This window comes from Notamacropus eugenii, chromosome 6 (genome assembly GCF_028372415.1).
Source record: "Notamacropus eugenii isolate mMacEug1 chromosome 6, mMacEug1.pri_v2, whole genome shotgun sequence".
Classification (NCBI taxonomy): domain Eukaryota; kingdom Metazoa; phylum Chordata; class Mammalia; order Diprotodontia; family Macropodidae; genus Notamacropus; species Notamacropus eugenii.
The window spans coordinates 264,923,373-264,946,032 of record NC_092877.1 but is presented as its reverse complement, the minus strand read 5'-3'; the positions used below and the strand labels follow the sequence as shown (position 1 = coordinate 264,946,032).

At 35.2% G+C, this 22,660-nt stretch overlaps 1 protein-coding gene across 2 annotated transcripts in view; it reads left to right on the top strand.

Annotated features, from left to right (window-relative positions):
- PIBF1 (progesterone immunomodulatory binding factor 1) overlaps window positions 1–22,660 on the top strand; it is a 331,775-nt gene that overhangs the window by 257,760 nt on the left and 51,355 nt on the right. Inside the window, exons 15-16 of one of the 2 annotated variants that reach the window (XM_072622310.1) lie at window positions 3,783–3,913; window positions 22,443–22,527. In XM_072622310.1, the coding sequence (XP_072478411.1) occupies window positions 3,783–3,913; window positions 22,443–22,527 (216 nt within the window). Of the gene's footprint in view, window positions 1–3,782; window positions 3,914–22,442; window positions 22,528–22,660 lie in introns of those variants that run through there. The other variant, XM_072622312.1, reaches the window with a different exon arrangement.

Here is a 22,660-nt window from a genome sequence, read left to right as displayed (position 1 = left end):
GCTTAAAATGCTAATATTTAGTATAAGCTATATTTTAGAAATATGATGAGAATAGTTTTTTTTTTTTAATTTTGAGAATAGTCCCACTGAACTCTGATGTGGTCAGACTGTACTTGGAGTATTATGTTCAGTTCTGCATACCACAGTTTAGGAAAGACATTGATACGCTAGAGAATGTCTACAGCAGTAGTTCTTATCTTGAGGACTGTGAACATTTTAAAATTTTTATTTTATTATTTTATCTGTATTGTCAGTATAATTATTTTGCTTGTCAATATAATTTTTGTTTTATAATCCTATGTATTCATTTTATGCATTTAAAAACTTTTTTTTTTCTGAAAAGTGGTCCATAGTCACCAGAATACAAAAAGGGTCAATGATACAAAAAAGGTTAAGCTCTCCTGTCCAGAGGTGAACGGTGAAGGCTCTTAAGATACTGGCAGATGAGGATCATTTGAAAGAACTAAAAAATGTTTCACCTGGACAGGAAAAATAAGCAGGGATATTTGTTGTCTTTGAGGGCTTTGAAGAACTTTTGTGGAAGAGGGATGAGATTTATTCTGCATGCCTCAAAAAGACAAAATTAAGAGCAGTGGGTAAAAATTAACAGAGATGCAGATTTATGCTCAGTGTCAAGGAAAACAATTAGCTTCCAACAATTATTTATCCAAAAGTTATATATACTATCTCAGGAGGTAATTATCAATGATTCCTTTCATTGACAAATCTGATAGTCTTTTTTCCATCTTCTTACTTCTTGACCTATGTGTTGCTTTTGACACCATTGACCACTGTCTTCTCCTGGACATTTCCTCCTCTCTGGATTTTCATGACATCACTTTTCCTGATTCTCTTTCTAAATGTCTAACACTCTTCAGTTTCTTCTTCTGGTCCATCAGCTATATCATACCAGCTATAAAATCATGGGATCATAGACTTAGCGTTAGGAGGAGCCTTAGAGGTCACTTAATCTCTCCTTCACAGTGAGAAAACTGAGGTACAGAACAGTTAAGTGACTTCTTCAGGGTTATAACAAAAATTAGGATAGAGATATTGCAAATAAAAGTAAAAATGCAGAAATTACAAACATATCCTTTCCATACCATGCTGCTGTTAAAAACAGTAGTGAAATCATGGAGCAAGTATATAAACCTAAATGGAGACAATAATTAAATCCTAAATAATAAGCAGGTCAAAGAAAAAATCATTGAAATAATAAGTGTGTTCATCCTTCGTTGCCAAAGAAGACCATGCCATCAGAGAAATGATGACATGACTTGCACTTGACTATTGTTTTGAGTGAGGGAGGGCTGTGCAAGTCACCAGCCTCACTTCTCCTCCAGAGCCATCTGAATCCAGTGACCAGATATTCATCAGGATGACTGGAGATGACCCAGGATGAGGGGTTAAGTGACTTGCCCAAGGTCACACAGCTAGTGAGTGTCGAGTGTCTGAGGTGAGATTTGAACTCAGGTCCTCCTGACTCCTGCACTGGTACTCTATCCACTGCACCATCTAGCTGCCCTAAATAATAAGTATGTGAAAGACAGTAGTAATGATTGAAAACAAAAATTCTGATACACAACTGAAAGCAATCAACAAGAGAAAAAACATATCCCTAAAAATATTATTAATAAAGCAGAAGAGTATTAGTGAACTGAATACACATTTTTAAAAATTAGAAACCCAGCAAACAAACCCAAGATAAACACAAAAAAAGAAATCTTGAAAATTATGGGAAAAGTTGATAAATCTGGAACCAGTTTTTAAAAACTCTAGGGAAATGATAAACAAAACTAAAATCTGGCTCTTTGAAAAATCTAATAAAATTATTATACTTTAACTAACCTTATTCAAAAGATGACAGAAATCAAATCAAATTTACCTGGTAAATAAACCAGGTGAAATCACAACAAAAAATAGAAGAAACTCTTTTTAAAATGATTTCAACTTAATATGAATAGTTCAGTGCCAATTAAACAGAGAACACAAAATAAGTAAAGAATGGGCTTCCAAAATACAAATACTCAAAGTAACATAACAACAAAAGAGATTTAAATAACCTAATCTTAGAAAGGAAATAGAACTAGCTGTAAAGAAACTACCAAAAAAGAATTCTTAATTCCTAGACAAGGGAAAAGCAGAAGAGCAGAAGTAATAGAACTCAATAACCTAAAAGTGTTCAATAAACCTGAAAACATAAATTACTTAGCAAAGAATTCTCTAGTTTATTATAGCTGCCAGGAAAACACTCTGGCAGAGTTTAAGTTTAAACCAGCATTTTACACCATCTTCCATAATAAATTTAAAATGAATATGTGATCTGAACATTTAAGATAATATTATAAAAGAAAATTAGAAGTGAATCTACCTCTCAATGGGCATAGTTAATAAACAAATTCTTATTCAAACACAGGATAGAGGCAGTTACAGAAGAAATATTGATAATTTGATTATATGAAATTAAAGAACTTTTTCACAAACATAATTAATGTATATAGAATAAGAAAACCAATCAAATAGGGGGAAAAACTTTGTGTCCAGATAAGAGTTTGGTATCCATGATGTGTAATTCATAGAAGTATATAAGACCAAAAACTATCTCCCAGTAGACAAGTAGTCAAAGGGTAGGAACAAATAATTGTTAAAAGAAGAATTGTGAATGGTTAAAAATCATAAGAAAAAATGCAACAATTATTTCCTTTCTAAGATTAGGTTACTTAAATCAGGATAGTGAGGTTTTACCCATACCCAACAAACTGATAATGATGAAAAAAATTAAAATAGTCAATGTTGGAGGAGGTGTAGGAAGCCCAACACATTAACACCTTGTTGGTGTTTTGATTTAGTTTACCCATTCTAGAAAGAAATTTGGAATTGTGGAAATAAAGTGGCTAAAATGCTCATACCTTTAAACCTAGAAATTCTGCTGCTAATATATACCCCATGGTGGTCACTGACAAAAAGAAAGGTTCCATATAGACTACTTATAGCTGAACTTTTTGTGTTAACTAAGAACTGGAAACAAAGCAAATGACAATAGATTGGGAAATAGTTAGACAAATTGTGGTATATGAATGCAACAGGATATCATTGTGCTATAATAAAAATAATGAATGCAGAGAAACATCAAAAGACTTATATGAACTAATGCAAAAGTGAAGTAAGCAAAGCCAGGAAAACAGCATATACAGTGACAACAACAATTTTAGTGGTAAGAACAACCATGAAACAATTGAAAATGTATGTGTAAAAATTACAAAGTGGGGCAGCTAGTTGGCAAAGTGAGCAGAGTACCAGCCCTGGATTTGGGAGGACCTGAGTTCAAATTCGGTCTCAGACACTTGACACGCTAGCTGTGTGATCTTGAGCAAGTCACTTAACCCCAATTGCTTTGCCTTCCACCCTCCAAAAAAAATTATAAAAAAGAAGATTGATTCTAAAGAGATTTGAGAAGACTCCTCCTCAACTCCTTTGAAAGAGTTTGGGTAGATGAAGTTATTCATGTGTATGGAACATTGTTTATATTGACCTTTTTTTCCAGCTTTACTCATCTCTTTTTTCCTTCCTCTTTTTTTTCTTTTAAAAAAGTCATTTTTTTAGGGATAGATTAATATGAGAAGGAGGGGAAGTTACTGGGGGAAATGTAGACAATGTAAAAAATTCAGAATTTAATTTAAAATAATTTTCCATTAGATTCAGCTGACTGCTAGAACATTAATTCATGATTGTAACTTGTCCCATTAACAAAATTTTTAATGCAACAATCTCTTTCTCTTTAGCTTGAAAGGGCCAATTCTCTGTTAAACCAAACACAGCAACCTTACAGATATCTTATTGAATCTGTTCGTCAGCGAGATTCTAAGATCAGTGAACAAAGTGAACGTATTTCACAGCTTGAAATGGATGTCAGGTAAAAGAGTTCAATATCTTTCTGTTTGAATAATGGGAAAATTATAAATATAAAATGCCACTATGAAGATATCAAGTTTAAACGCTATTCAACAAAAATACATATTGTGTAAATTAAGGTTTCAGGATTACTTAAATTGGTGTTGGACTTGTTTTTAGACGATAAAGTGACACTATAGTAAGCAACAAAAATGATCAGAAACCTAGTATAAAAATAGCAACTCAATCTAATAGATCCAGGTATGAGATCTTGATCTATACTTTCTAAGGATAGGCGACAGATAGATAGATAGACAGACAGAAAGAAAGAATTATTCCAGAGTAGGAAGGAGGTACTTCTTGCTTCTATTTACTAGGTCATCTTTGCTTTAAAAATACTTTATTGAAGAATAAAAGTATTGCATTTAGTAAAATTTATGTTCTGCACATGAACTAATAGACCCTCCCTACCCACTCCCCACTTTCATGATAAAAAATTCCCTAATCAAATAGAATAAAATTATCAAATTGGTATCTTATTTGATACCACAGATAATTAACTTACCCCATTTATGATCCCTTAAATCTTTTTCAGTTGAACATGACAAATATTTATTGAGCACCTGTGTACCCCTTTGACCTTTCCTTCTTACCTTGCCAATTCTTGCCCTGTGTAACCTCTGTACTCAATTCAATATACATTTCTCCTGGACTGCTGAATTTCTGGAGGAAGTTAAGAAACCATGCTAATTTGATCCACTACAAATTCATAGTATTTAAACTGAACTAGACCCTTACCAGCTGCTCAGCATCTCTTTATTAACTACTTATTGACTGCATACTTTCAAAACAACTGCTGTACGCTGTACTATTGTAAGCTAGAAGATAAACAAATATAAGACATGATCCCCTCCTTCAGTGGACTGGCAATTTAGACTTGTGCATAGATAACACTGCACATTATATTAGGACAAATGGATTTTGATGAGGAAGTGGGGAGAATCATGAACAAAGTTGTAGAATTTGAGGAGGTTAAAGAGAATAAAGTTTGGAATTATCTGAAATATGATAATTCACCAAGTAAAAATAAAAGAATTGCCATGTGGTGTTGCAGGTGCAGTTGAGATTAATAAACATGACTATCCTGAGTTCTTGATCCTATCACATCTTCATCTTCTTGTGTCTCTAATTTATATTGGGTCTTAGATCTCCAAAAATTATTTTCTCATAATTCTACTAGAAATTACAATCAAATCTGTCATCTTCCCTTTTGTTACCAAACCTTTCAAAATCTGCAGTCATTACTTTTTCATAGTCCATTCACTTTTTAACCTCTTTTAGCTTAACCTGTTTGCCTCAGTTTCTATAACTCTAAAATGGGAATAACAATAGCACGAACTTCTTGGGGTTGTTGTGAGGATTGAATGAGATAATATTTGTAAACAGCCATTAGCACAGTACCTGGCACGTAGGAGGTGCTATATAAATACTTATTCTCCCCTCATCAGCAACCTACTGGTTGCCAAATCCATTGCTGTCATGGCTTCATCAAGAATAAGACATGCCAGTCTAATTTCATTTCCTTTATTTTCTTTATTTATAGGGTTACTAAATTGTGCGTTGAGAACTCTAGGTATATAGCAGAACCAGATTTTAGTAAAGCACTTTAAGAAGTTTCTCTCATTGCACTTGAAAAAATAGATGGAATAAATGTAGGATAAATGACTGTATAGTTTACTGTAGCACCACTGTGATATTCACAGCACTTATGGTAGCCATGAATATCCCAGCCCAATTATGAGTCATGAAATATCACAGACTCTCCACATGGAACACTTATTCAGACACCAGAAAACCAAATCCATCATAGTAACAAAAATCTGTACACAATAACAAGGCAGAGGACAACACCAGCCCCAAGCCTTCGCCCTGCCAGGCTTCCCACAAACCAGGTCCATTACACTCATCACAAGCAGGCTCCCTTAAACAAAATCACAAACAAGCTCTCTCACTCACACTAGCCAGCAGCCTGCATCCTTCCTGGCTCTTACTGCTCTCATGACTAACTTCCTCTCAGCTCTGTTCTAGCTCCTTCTCTTCCTGTTCTACACATTCAGCAAACTCCTTCTGCCACAGGCTCTATATGACTCAGACTTCCATGTGAACCAGGCAGGTCACATGGGTCTATTAATGAGTGGGAAAGATCTTCCCATTTAAATTATCATTACATTTAACATAGATCAGAATTTTTGAATGAATAGTCCCTAATAATAATTATTAATGAAAAAATAATAATTATTAACGAACGGGTCAATGTCAGTTTAATAGAAGATCTCTAGTGTAGTAGCCATAGGATATGCCCTTGACCTTATGTTGTTCAATATTTTTATCCTGGATTTAAGGAGGGTGTTATATCATGCTTTTCAAATTTACAAGTGGCACAAAATAGGTGACTAATAGTTTGGATGATGATGTCAAGTGAGGCATCCTCTTACAATAAAAATAATAATGAATTTGAAGTCAGAAGACATTGGTTTAAATCTTGACTCTGTCACTTATTACTGTGTGACCTTGAGAAATTCACTAAGCTGTCCTGGGCTTCAGTTACCTTATCTGCAAAATCAGATAGTTGGAACAGATGATTTCTAAATTGCTTCAAACAATGGGCCAAATATAATGAGATGAAATCTAATAGGGGTAAATGTAAGATCCTACACTGGAGTTCAAAAAAGTCAATCACATGAGCATATGATTGGAGAAGTGTAGCTAGAAAAAAGAAAATACTTTTATATATGGTTAGGATCAGTTAGACCAGGCCTGCACAACCTGTGACCTGGCCCTCAGGCTGCTTGTGGCTGTGAAAAATATAGAGGGAAACATCCCTTATATGTAGAGGAAATCCTTTGGCAGGCAGCAGGTTATTTGGTCCTGAGTTAGACCAAAAATATTACTGTAGGCCTTGATTGTTTAACGCATTCCTTCACAAAACCTTCTGATACTCCCCAACTGGGTAGAATCTCTTTGTTTTTTGGAATCCCTATAGCACTTAATTTTACATCTTTTAACAATATCTATCATAATCTGCCATGTGTTGTAGTTGTTTTTTAGATCTATTCCCTTTATTTTATAGATGAGGAAACTGAGTTTTAAAAAACTTTTAAGTGAGTGACCCAATTTCAATATCACATCACACTGGTACTCTAACGGAAACCTTCTGACTGCTATTCTATTCTCATGTTGACTCCACACTATACCATGGTTTGCATTTGTCATAAAGTCATTGGGTTATAGAATGTTAGAGCAAAAATGATCTTTTGGGATAATCTAATCACAGTTATCCCCTTCATGCACGCAGGCACGCACGCACACATGCACACACACACCAACTTTACAGAGGAGGGAATAAAGAGTCCCAGAAATGTTGATGAATTTGGCCAAAGCCATAAAGCTAATTAATTATACAGTCAAGACTGCAACATGAGTCTCTTTTTTTACCAATCTACTCCTCTTCCCACTATCTCATGTTGTTGTTACCCTTTCTTTCCCCTACCAAGCTGAAACAGACAATATGCCTTATTCACTTTTGTATCCCTGTAATTCTCATCTTGGTTTTAATGTAAGGTAAGTGTTCAGTGAATATTTTATTCAAATGAATTGAAGGCATAATAGCATCATTTTTAGTCCTCTTTAGTTGAAATATAAAGGTATGATTTTGTGCATAAGAAAGAGGTTCATAAGGTTTTGATTTGGGTTTTAAAGTTACTAAAAGCGTTCCCTGCCCCTGACCATTTCTGAATAAAACATTTACAAAGTATGGGAAGTAAAATTATTATAGGGATAAGGATTGAAAAATTAAAAACATGTCAAACAACAAGCAGAAGTTTCTATGTCAAAAGTATAAATATACAAGCTTTTATTCCATTGGTGTACTTTTTCTCTTTGATATCAAATGTTTTTTCTGTTAAAGGAGTTGACTTTGTCCCCTTCAGCTCTTTCCCCACAGTATCTCCTCCAATACAGTTTATATAGCTCTTTACTTCTTTTTTTTTTTTAATTTATTTATTTAACTTTTAACATTCATTTTCAAAAAATTTTGGGTTACAAATTTTCTCCCCTTTTATCCCCTCCCCCCCCAAACACCAAGCATTCTAATTGCCCCTATGACCAATCTGCTCTCTCTTCTATCATCCCTCTCTGCCCTTGTCTCCGTCTTCTCTTGTGTCCTGTAGGGCCAGATAGCTTTCTATACCCCTTTACCTGTATTTCTTATTTCCCAGTGGCAAGAACATTACTCGACAGTTGATCCTAACACTTTGAGTTCCAACTTCTTTACCTCCCTCCCTCTCCACCCCTTCCCTTTGGAAGGCAAGCAATTCAATATAGGCCAAATCTGTGTAGTTTTGCAAATGACTTCCATAATAGTTGTGTTGTATAAGACTGACTATATTTCCCTCCATCCTATCCTGTCCCCCATTACTTCTATTCTCTTTTGATCCTATCCCTCCCCTTGAGTGTCGACCTCAAATTGCACCCTCCTCCCCATGCCCTGCCTTCTATCATCCCCCCCACCCTGCTTATCCCCTTATCCCCCACTTTCCTGTATTGTGAGATAGGTTTTCATACCAAAATGAGTGTGCATTTTATTCTTTCCTTTAGTGGAATGTGATGAAAGTAGACTTCATGTTTTTCTCTCACCTCCCCTCTTTATCCCTCCACTAATGAGTCTTTTACTTGCCTCTTTTATGAGAGATAGCTCTTTACTTCTAATATCCATTGGTTTTGTTTTTGGTTATTTAATACTTAATAAAGGCATTTTTCTGCGTTAAACTTTTAAAAGCCTTAGTTTAAATTATTCTTTTAAAAATTAGAACAATCCCTATAACATCTCTTAAAAGGATTTTATTTCACTAAAGAAGGTAAATTTTCAAATCTTTCCTTTTATTATTTTTATGTCTATAGGTTAGGTTTCAAAGTTGTTTATCTAGTAAATTATAGTGTTGCTTTCTGTTCCTGGGGCAGGGGGTGGCAATGGGGGGCAGCTATAATAGCTGGAAAGAAAATTAATAGCAATTTTATTAACAACATGACCTTTATTAACAATAATAATTGTATTGTGTACTGATATAGTGCCTGTCTTCCTGTGAACTTTATTCTCAAGCATTTAGTCAAGACTTTGTAAGTGAAAATGAATCATTTCTGTTATAAGCTGAGGATTATAATCATAATGTCACAAGACATGTTCATAAAGGCAGTGGTTGGGTAAATATTGGATCTTCTTTGCTGTTGAAATGACCTTTCTCTAATTATTTTCTAGGAAATCAATTTTGTAGCCAAAAATTAAAAAAGGTTATATCAAAGTTCTTTGTGTGTACCCAATGAATATTCTCAGTTGAATATGAGTCAATGAATTTTGTTGTTAATTAAGAAACATCAACACCATAGGTAGTTTTATTCTTAATTATAAAAAAGCTTAAGCTGAAAGTAATCTCAGCTTTAGAAATATTTCTCAACATGAAGGTTGGCATATACATATGTGTAATCCTCACGATTACATCATCAGCCTCACCTTAGGACAGTCATGTGCATCACAAAAGCTATACTTATTATGGACTCAGCCACCATAAAATGTTCAATGCTAAATCTTTGTATCCTTTTAAAGTTAAACTGCCTGTGCTATGCAAATGTATTGCAAGACTACCAAAAGTCTTGGGCAACATTTCAAGACTACCATTTCACAAGATACTATATTCTGCTATAGTTTGTGATAGTTTTCATTGGAAAAATTCAGGCAATTTCAGTGAAATTATTACAGTGCAGAATGCTGCTAAGTACATGCTTCAGTTTCTATAGAAAATAACATCATCTACAAGGAGACACAACAGATTAGTTATAATTCAGTCTCAGGCAAATGACCCTTAAGGCCTTATTCTCATGACTTTTGACAGAAGAAAAGCTTTTTGACTCTCCTGTCTTAACACTATGAATATTCTTTTCCCAAAACCTGAGGATTTTAAATGCTTAACTCATTAACCCCTAGTCTGATAGTCTGTCAACATTCCCAAATCCCAAACTCACTTCTGTTTGCTGTATCAGCTGAGAAGACTAATAGTTCCTTACCACAAATGTTTGGGGACCCTGATCTACTAACTGTTTTTTAATTTTATCTGAAGAAAAAGTCTCACTTTGTTTTCAAAGAGTACAAAATAAAATTAAACTGAAAATTTTTTCTATTTTTCTTTTAAAATGTAAAAGTTGTTTAAAGTTGTCAAGCAGATAACTAGGCAGCAATAATTTTGCATTATTTTGTAATAAACTTAGAAAATTGGTTTGGTCATACACTGTGGTTTAGGAAGTAGAAATCAGATTTCTCTGTATTCATGTCAAATTGTCACTAAAATGATTTTAAAAGTGAATACTAAGGAACATCACTGTCAGTGTTTTAAATTTTCCCCACAACTAAAGTAAAAACATATCTTAAAAGCAGTGATGTTGTTTCTTCTCCGTCCACCTGAGTTAAATAAACTAGATCGTAAGTCAGTACTAGGCTATGTGTGTGAAGAAAAATAATTAGCACAAATTTCATTGCCCTAGTGTCAGTACTCAGTTTTTTTTTATATATAACTACCAGTTAAAGAAGAAAAGACTACATTGTCAGCTTCTCCTTTAAGGATTAGCCAGAATATATTGATCCAGGAAGTGAAAGAGCAATATAACTGGAATATGTTTTCATAGAGCAGGTGAAACAGAGCCATAAACATGTCTGAGTAATAATTAACAGTGAATTGAACAATTATGTATTCAATATACTAATCAAGGTAGATGTGCTTACAAGGAGATTTGTTTTGTGGCTGCTTTGTGAGTCACGCAAAAGAGGTTTTTGTTTTTAAATGGTGAGTTTCCACTGTTATGAAATACATCTTACACCACGGGCTAAATTTCTACTGAGTCATTGCATATAAATGCATTGCATATAAATGCATAGAGGAAGAGCATGGGGTATCCTAAAAACTTTATCCAGTAAGAATGCACCAAAGTGGTATAGGAAAGTAATCTGATCTTTGCATATTTATTTGATGATTTAATATGAAAAGCACCTGAGGAAATGGTCCACATTTTGAAAATAAACAAGTAAGTTGCCTACATTTCCAAATATCTAATGACTGGTTTCAAGGACTAAATGTGGAAAAGAGATGTTTTAAAGCCGATTTCCCTACTTTAATCCCTGATTCCAGAGTCCAAATTTGTCCTTACTGTTTAACCTCTAAGTACAAAGAAATATCATCAGACAAAGACTGTTTCTATGGAATTATCCAATCAGATTCCTTTAATTGCTTTGAATATTCTATTCTCTTACATGGCAGTTTAAATAACTTGCCTACTGGCATGTAGGTGAATTTTCTTAAAAAGTGATTCCATGAATACTTCAGCATAAAATCAAGTCGATTTTACAGGTAAAAGAAGCATCAAATCCTTACTATGACTTTCAGGATGCTTACCCAACTTGACACTTCACTTCTCTAGTTCTTCACAGTTCTTTTCAACTACTCAGATCAGTAGGCTCCCTGGTGCCTGACTCCAAACGTCTATTGGTTTTTCTGCTGAGCTGTTTACCTTTATTGGTATTTAATTACTATTTTGCTCTGATGCCTGTTTTTTCATCCAAAGTCATAATACTATGTAGTATTTATGGAGAGTTTTATGTGTTCAAAGGTTTTTTGTAATCATTAATTAGATAATCCACATGTCCCATTGAGATACATGAGTGTTATTATTCACTTTTACAGATTTGGAAACCAAGGCAAATGAAATTGTGTTGTTTTAGGTCATAGTTGAGTCAGTGACAGAGGTAGAAGCATAAATCAAAATTGTAATTAACTTGGGCACTCAAACTATAAACTAGATACCTCTCATGGAAGGAAAGTCTTTGTTACTTTTAAGGAATTAAAGGTAAGGTATTGCTTTCAAAGGCCTGGAATTACCAGTTCTTCCAGAAAACCTGCTAAATCTCCAGCTAACTTGATGTTTTAAAATTTTAGGTCCTCCCATTTTCTTCAAAGTCATGTCAGATTTCACTGGGCCTGGTTCTTTCCACTAATTTTTACGCTCAGAGTTTTATTTGGACATATGTATGAAGCAGTGTTCTGCTTCAGTTATTTATTAATGATCTTGATTCTCTTTAATATCCAGTCAAAAAAGATCCATTCTTGAGCCTTCAGAAGATCATTATCATTGAATAATATTGAAAATTGTAATCCCAAGCAACAAAAGAAGGACAAGTATTCAACTTATCATCACAACTTTACAATCAGACTCTTAGGGAAGCTATTATTTATTCTTACAATGGTGACATAAAGATAAAATCTAAATGTGAGGAATTGCTTTCTATATATGTACGTATCTGACAAATATAGTGAGCATATTGAAAACTTTTATTATGATCAATATTTTAAGTTTCTTCTTGTGTATTTTAATCCACAAGTTATTATGTCTCTAGTTTGTATGTATTTTTTTTAACTACGAAGCAGATAGAAAAGACTTGCCTTTTAAAACAGAGGAGACAACTCTAAGACTGATAATCCAAACTCTTACTTATTTTTCCAGCTTACTACAGAATCATGTCACATTAGTCTTAAGTATTCTTCTTCCGCTGGTTTGGGCAACAGCTAAATATTATCAAATTCCAGATTTTACTTTGTATTATTAATAATGACAATGTTAATTCACATTATGTAATGTGATAAGATTTATAGAACCCTTTTCCACAATAACACTTTGAAATAGGAAATATAGTTATCATCTCCAATTTACACATGAAGAACCTGAGAGTCCAGGAAGTTAGGTAACTTTCTTATCATTGTACAGATGTCAAATGTCTCAGGGGGAATTGTAATACAAATCTCTTGACTCCAAAGTCCAGAACTTTATATACTTTGTCTCTTGTAAGAGAAAAGTGATACAGTTTTTCTTTATTATTTATAGTTGAGAGGAAATGTATGATCCCCATACTCATTGTCCTTGTCATGTTGCCTTTTTTTTACCTGAGGAGCTATGCTCTTAGAGGCTCATAACATTTTGGGCAATCACAAGTTAGGTTAATTAAATGTATTTGTCTTACTTCTTGAGCTCTTCCATGAATTTCTGTGAATAGCAGGAAAAGTTTTTTTTAATGGAAGATTAAATTCCAATATTATATTCTGCTCTTTAGGAAATAAGTAACAATGTTCTATATATCTCAAAAAGACCTCTCCCTTTAGATGTTCCATCAGTACCTGCAATTTATTTTTTATTTCCACTTTCATTTTCCTTGTTATCAGTGATAATGCCTTGTTCCCCATCCCTAAGACTTTGAATTGATCTTTAAAAATTCCTTTGCTTTCTCTTCTGCATCCTACATTAAATCAGTTACCACATCCTGAAGTTCTTTCTTTATGAAATCTCTTGGCTTTGCCCCTCCAATTCTATTTCCATAGTTACTATCCTAATTCTGATACTTATTCCCTTACACCTGAATTACTACGTCCACCTTTTTGTTTTCTGTTCTTGTTTTTCTCCAATGCATTCTGCTAAAAACTTTTAGAATAACTGGTTTCTCTTCCCTTTACTAATCTATTTAAGATCTATTTTTCTTCAGAAAAAATCTCTTTTGTAGTAGCAGAAGAATGGAAAGAAAAGAAGTGCTTATCAATTGGAGAAATAAATTGTGGTCTTTGAATATAATGGAATATTACTAGGAAGTGACAAATAACAACTGTGATGGATGCAGAGAGGTATTTAGAAGACTTACATAAAATGATATAAAGTAAAGTAAGCAAAACCAGGAAAACATATACATGACCACAAAAATATAAACTGAAAGAACAGTAATATAATCAAAATTCCCCCATCCTCTCAACTGAGAACCATAGCTCATTTTAAGGAAAAAATTGAAGACTTTCACTGAGAGTTCTCTCCTTCCTCTTCTCCTCATCTCATGTCAACCTGATGTTTTCTACCATCATCTCCTCCTTTGCTCATTTTACATGAAGAGAAGGTCCTTCTCCTTGTCTAAGCAGCACAAGTGATATCTTTCCCTCCTGTCTGCTCCAGGAGATTGCTTCCTTTATCATCCTTACTTTCTCACTGATATTTTTATCACTCTTTGTCTACTGGCTTGTCCTTACTGCCTAGAAATATGCCTATGTTTTCCCCTTCCTCAAAAAAACCTGATTTGATCCATCCATCTCCAGTAATATTCATCCTCTATCATCCTTTTTGTGGCTGCACTCCTTGAGGCCCTCTACAATAGATGCCTCTACTTCCTTTCCTCCTTCTCTCTTAACTTTACAGTCTAGCTTCCAGCCACCTCCTTCAACTGAAACTGCCCTTTCTAAAGTTATGGGTTATCTCTTAATGACTGGATCTGGTGGACTTTTCTCAGTCCTTATCCTTCTGGAGCCCTTTTCCTCCTCTGACACTGTCAATTACCTCCTTCTCCTTGATATTATCTTCCCTCTATGGTTTCTATGACACCAGTCCTCTGTCCTTGTTCTAGTCTGCCTATCTAACTGCTCCTCCTTTGCTGAATCTTCATCCAGACCGTGGCCACATTAATGCCATGTCGGTCCCTTAAGACTCTCTCTTGGGTTCTCTTTCTCTTCTTTGACTTGGTAATCTCCTCTCCCCTAGATTTAATTATCATGTTTATTCAGTTGACTCTCAGATCTGCTTGCCTAGTCCTAGCCTCTCTGACTTCTCCAACTACCTGTTGGACATATGAAACTGGATGTCTGATAGACAAATTAAACTAAATATTTCCAAAACTGAACTCATTGCCTTTCTCCCCCAAACCTTCCCTCTTCCTATGTTCCCTATTACTGTTAAGGATAGCACCACCCTTCCCCTTGAGTAACCTAGGTGTCATCCTTGATTCCTCACTCTCTCTCTCACCTTACATATCCACTCAGTTGTAAAGTACTATCTTCTACCTTCATAACATCTCTCATATATGCCTGTTCTCCTCTGACATTGCAACCAATATAGGTTCTCATCACCTCACCTTTGGACTATGACAATATCCTTCTGACTGGTCTTCCTGCCCCATTCCAAACTGATCTTCCTAGAGCACAGGTGACCATGTCAACCCCCCATTCAATAAACTCTAATGGTTCTTTGTTATCTCCAGGATCAAATATAAAATCTTCTGTTTGGTTTTAAGGTCCTTTATAATCTGACTCCTTTCTTTCCAGTCTTTTTACACCTTAATTCCCTCCATGTACTTTGTGATCCAGTCACAATGGGGAGGCAAATAGACCAGTTAAGAGAATATTGCTGCAGTAGAAACAAGAGAGCATGAACTAGGGTGGTGGCATGTGAGTGGAGAAAAAGGAGGCATGCAAAGGCATGCAGTCAAATCAACAAATATTTATTAAGCAACTTTTCAGCACCAAGCACTGCACTACACGCTGGAAAAACACAGAAAGTAAAAAAAAAAAAATCAGTCCCTACTCATCAGGAACTCACATTCTAATGGGAGAGACAATGCAAACAATGTTGCACAAGTGAGGGGTGTGTGTGTGTGTGTGTGTGTGTGTGTGTGTATGTGTGTATGCATGTAATAAACTGGAAAGCACTAAGCTGAAGGAGGACTAGGAAGGTTTCTTGCAGGGGATGGAACTTTAGTTGTGATTTGAAGGAATCTAGGGAAACCAGGAGGCAGAGAAGAGGAGGGAGACAGTTCTGGGGGAGAGGGAGCAAGCAGAGTTGAGAAATAGTGTTTTTATATATGGCACAATGAGGAAGCTAATTGGATCACAAAGTATATGGAGGGGAGTAAGGTATAAGACTAGAAAGATAGAAAGAAGTCAAGTTATAAAGGGCTTTAAAAGCCAAACAGAAATTTTATCTTTGATACTGGAGGCAATATAGAACTACTGGAGTTTATTTGAGACAGGGAGGGGGCATGAAATGATCAAACCTGTGCTTTAGGAAGATCATTTTGACAACTGAGTGGAGGATGGACTGTAGTAGGTAGAGACTTGAGATGGAAAGACTCGTCATGAGTCTATTAACAACAGTCCAGGCATGAAGTAATGAGGGCCTGTACCAGGGTGGTTAAAGTGTCACAGGAGAGAAAGGGACACATACAAGAGATGTTTTATACAGCAGCAAATAAATATAACAACCTTGTATTTGACAAGTTTAAAGTCTTAAGATTTGGGGATAAGAATTCATCATTTGGTTAAAATCATTGAAAAAACTGGAAAGCAGTATAGTAGAACCTGGGCATAGACCACTATCTTACACCATTTACAAAGATAAGGTCAAAATGGATATATTACCTGGATATAAAGAGAGATGTTACAAGAAAATTTGAAGATGGAACATATTATTTGTCAGACTTCTAGATAGGTGAACAATTTATGACTAAACAAGAGATAGAAAGCAAAGTTAGGTATAAAATGGATAATTTTGACTGCATGAGATTGAAAAGGTTTTATACAAATAAAACAATGTATCCAAGATCAGAAGGAAAGCAGAAAATTGGGGGTGGGATAGATTTTTATAGATAGTTTCTCAGATAAAAGTCTCATACCTTAAATATATAAAGAACTTTGTCAAATCTATAAGACTATGAGTCATTCCCCAGTTGATAAATGGTAAGAGGATATGATAAGGCAGTTTTCCAGTGAAAAAATCAAAACAATTTACAATTATATAAAAAATGCTCTCATTATTATTTAGAGAAATGCAAATTAAACAGCCTTGAGCTATCATTTTACACCTATCAGATTAGCTAAAATGATTGAAGGGGAAATTGACAAATGTTGCAGGAAATGTGGAAAAAGTGGGACGCTAATTTATTGTTGATGAAATTGTGAACTGATCCAACCATTTTGGAGAGCAATATGGAATTATGCCCAAAGAGTTTTTAAGCTGCTAATACCCTTTGACCCAGCAGTACCACCAGTAGTTCTATTTCCAAAGATGATTAGGAAAAAAGGGGAAAAAACTCTATGTTCTAAAATGTTTATAGCAGCTCTCTTTGTGGTGGCAAAGAACTGGAAACTGTAAGGATGCCCATCATTTGGGGATGGCTGAACAAGTTGTGGTATATGCTTGTGATGGAGTTCTACTGTGCCATAAGAAATGATGAGCTCAAGGATCTTAGAAAAATGTGGAAAGACTTACAGAAAATAATGAGGAACAAAATGAACAGAACCAAGAGAACGTTGTATACAGTAACAGCAATGTTGTTTGAAGAGTGACTTTGAGTGAATAAGTCATTTTGACTTTATAAATACCCAAATTAACTGTAAAGGACCTAGGAATATATATATATATACATGTGTATATATATATATATATATATATATATATATATATATATTTGTGTCTAATTGTACTCCTCTTCGGGGAGAATAATAAAGGAAAAGGAAATTTACGTGATAACTTTGTTGTGTCTTTAACTAGCAAGTTGTTCATTGTGAATTTGCAGTTTCATATGCAATCATCTTTTGTATTGTACTATGTTATGGAAATTCTTGTTTTATTCCATAATTTTTTTACATCTCTTTTTTTGTTGCAAAAGTAAAATTGGCAGTACTTGGCAACAAATAGGATATGGGGAGGAGGAGAAAGAGCGAGTGAGTTAGGGAAGAGTCAAGGACAACACCTAAGTTATTCTGAGTGACTAGAAGGATGGTGGTATCTTTGACAGTAATAGGAAAGCTTGGAAGAGGGGAGATTTAGGATCAAAGGGAGTGAATTCAGTCTTAGACATGTTTGTTTAATATGTCTGTGGGACATCCAACAGTTAGATATGTGAGCCTGGAGGTCAGAAAAGAGGTTAGACCTGTATAAATAATTCTGAGAATCTTCTGCGTGGAAATAATAACTGAATCCACAGGAGCTAATGAGATTACCAAGCAAGAGTCTAGAAGAAGAAGAGGAAGAGGACCCAGGATAGAGCCTTGAGGGATGCCCACATTTAGTAGGCAATGGATAAACATCCAGCAAAGGAAACTTAGAAGGAGGGGCTCACACAAATAAGAGGAGAATCAGAACAGAGTATAGTCCTAAAAACCTCAAGATAAGAGACTATGGAAGAGAAGAAGGTGATTTCCAACATCTGAGACTTCAGAAAGATTAAAAAGGATGAGAATTAAGAAAAGGCCATTAGATTTGGCAATTATGAGAGCATTGCTAAATTGGGGAGTCTGACTGGGGGAGCAGTTTCACTTGAAGTATCCAAAGAGTTGAAAAACTCTTTGCAAACTGGTTTCCAACCTCATATTTTAACTGAAACTCCAAAATTATCTATGATAAAAGCTTATGAGCTTTTTTAGATTCTTTTTCTTGGCATAGCTACAAACCTTTGGCACTGTCAGTCAGGTTTTCTTGCTACTACTGTCTTCAGATTCTTTTCATATCAGTATGACTGCTTTTTATCAGTCTCTTTTGTTAGATCTCCATTCAGGTCCTGCCCACTAACTGTAGGTATTATCCACGGTTTTATCCTGGGTCCTCTTTTTTCCCCTCTGTATTATCTTGCTCAGAAAGCCTATCAGTTCCTATGGGTTCAAATATCAACTATGCCAATGATTTCGATATATCCATCCACATCCATATTCACATATCCTGCCCTAATCTCTCTCCTGAGCTCCAGTCTTGCATTACGAACTGCCACTTGAACATCTTAAATTGTTAGTCCTGCAGGTACCTCCAGTCTAATATGGCTAAAACATAACTCATCGTCTTTCCCCCAAGCCTTCTCCCTTTTCAGCTTTCCTATTATCATTGAAGGTATCACCATCCTCCAAGTCACCCAAGCTCCCACACTCTGCCACCCTCATTTATACTCATCCCATATATCCAATTTATGTCCAGATTTTTACTTTGATCACATTTCTTCTATATTTTCCCTCCTTTCCCCTCCTTCAGGCACCATTCTTGTATAAGCCCTTATCACTTCTTGCCTGAACTATTGTACAAGTTTTCTAATTGGTCTCCTTGCCTCAAGTCTTTTCTCATTCCAATCTATCCTTCACCAAGCTGCCAAATAATTTACTAAGGGACAAATCTGACCATTCACCTCCCCCTTCAACTCCAGTGGCTCCCTTTATCTCCAGGATCAACTCTTTCTGATATTTAAGGCCCTTCAGAACATAAGCCTTTGCTGCCTTTCCAGTCTTCTTATACTTTATTCCCTTCCCTTTACTCTGTGAATTGGCCTACCTGCTTCTCCTCACAAATGACCCTCCATCTCTAAACTCTGCATTTCAACTGGCTGTCTCCCATGTCTGGAATGCTGTGCCTTCTTAATTCTAACTCCAGCTTCCCTCAAGACTTAGTTCAGATCCCACTTTCCATTCAAAGGTCCCCCATCTTAAAGTCTCTAACTTCTTATTACTTTCCATCTACACTGCCTCTATCTTGTATGTATTTAGTTATTTGGAAGAATGTAAGATCTTTGAGAATAGGGACCATGCTCTAGAATCCCTAATGATTAACACAGCAGCTAGAACATACTAAGAGCATAATAAATGCTTGTTCACTAATTAATTTTTTATCATATATTACATTTTATTATTACTACTATGTGACAGGCACATAGGTGCTGGAAATTTGACATGAACCAGCAATGCAACATGCCTTCTAAAAAAACTAATGATCTTCTAGGCTACATTAAGAGAAGCTTAAGTTTCCAGAATAAGAATGATTAAAGAACCAATATACTCTGCCTGATAAGACCAACATATGGAGAAGTGTGTTCGGTTCTAGGCACTAGATTTTTAGGAAAAACATTGACAAGCTAGGGAGTATCCGAAGAAGAACAAGAGAATGATGAGGGATCTTACTTTTGGAGAATCAGTTGAAGAAATAAGAACGTTAACTAGGAACAAAGCAAACTTGGTGGAAGAAAGCCATGACAGCAGATATGAAGTCTTTGAAGAACTGTCATGTGGAAGGGAATTATACTTTTCTTGGTTCTGCTCGATCCCCATGGAAAAATTTAGGAATAATGATTGGAAGTTACAAAGAAGCAGATTCAGGCTCATTATTAAAGCTACCTAAAGTGAATTGGACTATATGAGGAATTCTTTCTACCCAGGACAGATGACCATGTGCTGGGGATAGTATAGAAAAGATTCTTGTTCAGCTCCAGGTTATTCCTTCCATACAGCCTCTGTCATCCCTTCCAGTCATAAGATTCTGTGAACGTTTGTCACTGCTGAGAGTTTTCAAAAGACCGCCCCAATGGCTCTGGGAATCACAGAATGTTTTGAGCAGTGGCAACGTTATTGGAATAAATATAGAGCCACTCAAGGAGAATGCCCAAAGGGACAGCACAGTTTAAATGTACAAATACTGGTATATTTTCTAAAAAATCAATCATTCCTCATGGAAACCTATTTAGAAAACAAATTTAAGCAAAGTAGGTTACTTGCTGAAGTTACAGCAGAGGGATTTGAAAGGATTTGAGAGAGCTTTTCATCACTACAAAGATAATAACATAGAGAGTATGATATGAAGTAGCAAAGAAAAGACTAAAGTAAAAACTGGAAAATTTGGATTGTAGACCTAGGTCTCCCAGTGAACTTAGAGAAGTTTAGACAAATAACTAATCCTAACTCAGCTTCTGATTCTGTATCTTGAAAAAGTGAGGAAAATGTTTTCAGGAAAAATGAGTTAATGCAATACATTCAGAAGAAATGCGAAAATAAAAACATAAACTATCTTAAATTAATGAAATAACTGCTTACAAGATAGATTAATTCAAGTATATACATTTCATTTTTTAAACATTCTAAAATCATAGAACTTGGAACACATGATTTGTCATGATTCTGAATTGTTGTTCTTAACCATGTTTTTGCTTTCTTTAAAGAAAAACAAAACTAATTCAATACAACGCCTTTTGTTGTATACAAGAGGGCTAACCTTAGAGCCAGGAAGACTTCAACGCCTACTTCTAGCATCTACTAACTGTGGAACCTTGGGCAAGTAATTTCACCTCTCAGTGTAGTAACCTAAGTTAGAGGGACTATGCCAGAAGTGAGTTTCCTTATCTGGGAGATCCATCAATCAATAAGATCACAGGCCTAATCTCTTTCATTTATGATTCTGAGTCTTTGCTCAGTTTTGTTTTTTTTTTAACCCTCAGAGTAAGTTCTCAAGTATTAAATAAACTTAACATGTTCTTATTACCACACACACACACACACACACACACACACACACACACACACACACACACACACACACACACACACACCACACACACACACACACACACCCCTTTGATCCACTAGGAGGTAGATATAACCATACCTGTGGAAGGTGGAGGTGACTAGTCACACAGTTGGTAGTAGCTGATTATCATCACTTTCCTTTCCTCCTTTCCCTTGGAAATTTAATCAGCCATACCCTATTACAAAATTGTTAGGCTACAGGCAATATAATGGCCTTTCAGTTCCCTCGGACTCCCTCTTTTTTTGCTTTATGGAATTGCCATTAAACAACAAGTTAGTATTAAAATCACAATTGGTCAGGGCCTCTACTTAGGAGAATCTTAATACTGTGCAGAGGTTTGACTCTCTGCCTTAGTTTAAATATGTATTTACCTCTAGCTAACCCTGGGATCTCCATGATTGAGGCAAAATTCATTATTACCAGAAACATTTAGAGAAATGAGCAATTCTATCATTCCATCTCTTAATAGCAAGGCACAAGGAGGAGAAATCTTAGAAAGAACAAACTTTTTCTTCTGACTTCCCTTAGTCCAAGAGATGGAGACATCTGAAGTCTTCTGCTCCAAGGTGCTCATCTATAAAACTGATGATCCTCCTCTACCTCTCCCTTTTCTTCTGACTCAGTCAACCCTATTTTATTTTCATCCTTTGACCTGTGGCCCCTGTATTCTCTGCTGTCAAACACTCAAATTTTCAGGTTCTGAATTGGATTGCTATTTATACAAAATCTACAGGGTGTGACATATTCCTCAACCAATCCTAACACACTTTATCCGTTGGCTTTCAAAGACTTGTACATTGATCAAGGACATTTCTCATCTAGTTAAAATATCTGATTGATGGTTGCTTCAGTAGAGGCATTTAATCCTCACATAGTTCATAACTCCAATTGATTGATTCAGTTGAGAATTTCAGTCTCTCTAATTATTGAGGTAGGGATATAAGACTGCTTTCTTAAAATAGTTTAGTTATTTGTTTGGGGAAATGTTTGTACAAGGAAAAGAATGGCTCTAGAAAATTGTTGATACTAATGTACTAATGCTTTTGTTAAATGAATTCATGCATCAGTTAGTTGGTCTTATAAATCATAAGTGTAAGAAAACCTTATTTATCTTATTTATTTAAGATAAAATTATCTGATTTATAATTTTTACTTTTATTATACAAATTTACTTTATAGATAAAGTATATAGTGTAGCATAGCTATAATATGATGGGGTAAAGAAAGGATCATTTCCTTTACATTTTCTGGTTTTGTGTGTTTTCATTGTAGACTTCAACCATTATGAGGAAGTGTTTGAATATTCTTTTTTTTTTCAGTAATCTGCTTAAAGAAAAGACAGTTTTGGTACAAATTAAGAATCAAATGGCAGCAGATTTGGAACAACTTCTAAGTCACCGGGAGGTAATATTTCTTCTTCTTTTTTCATTGTTTTTATCCTTTTTCAAACAACTTCTTTGGGGGGGAGGGGTGATTTTGATTGGTGTTTCTGAAAACTGTTCCTACCTCTTGATAGCCTTATTCCTGGGACTAGTCC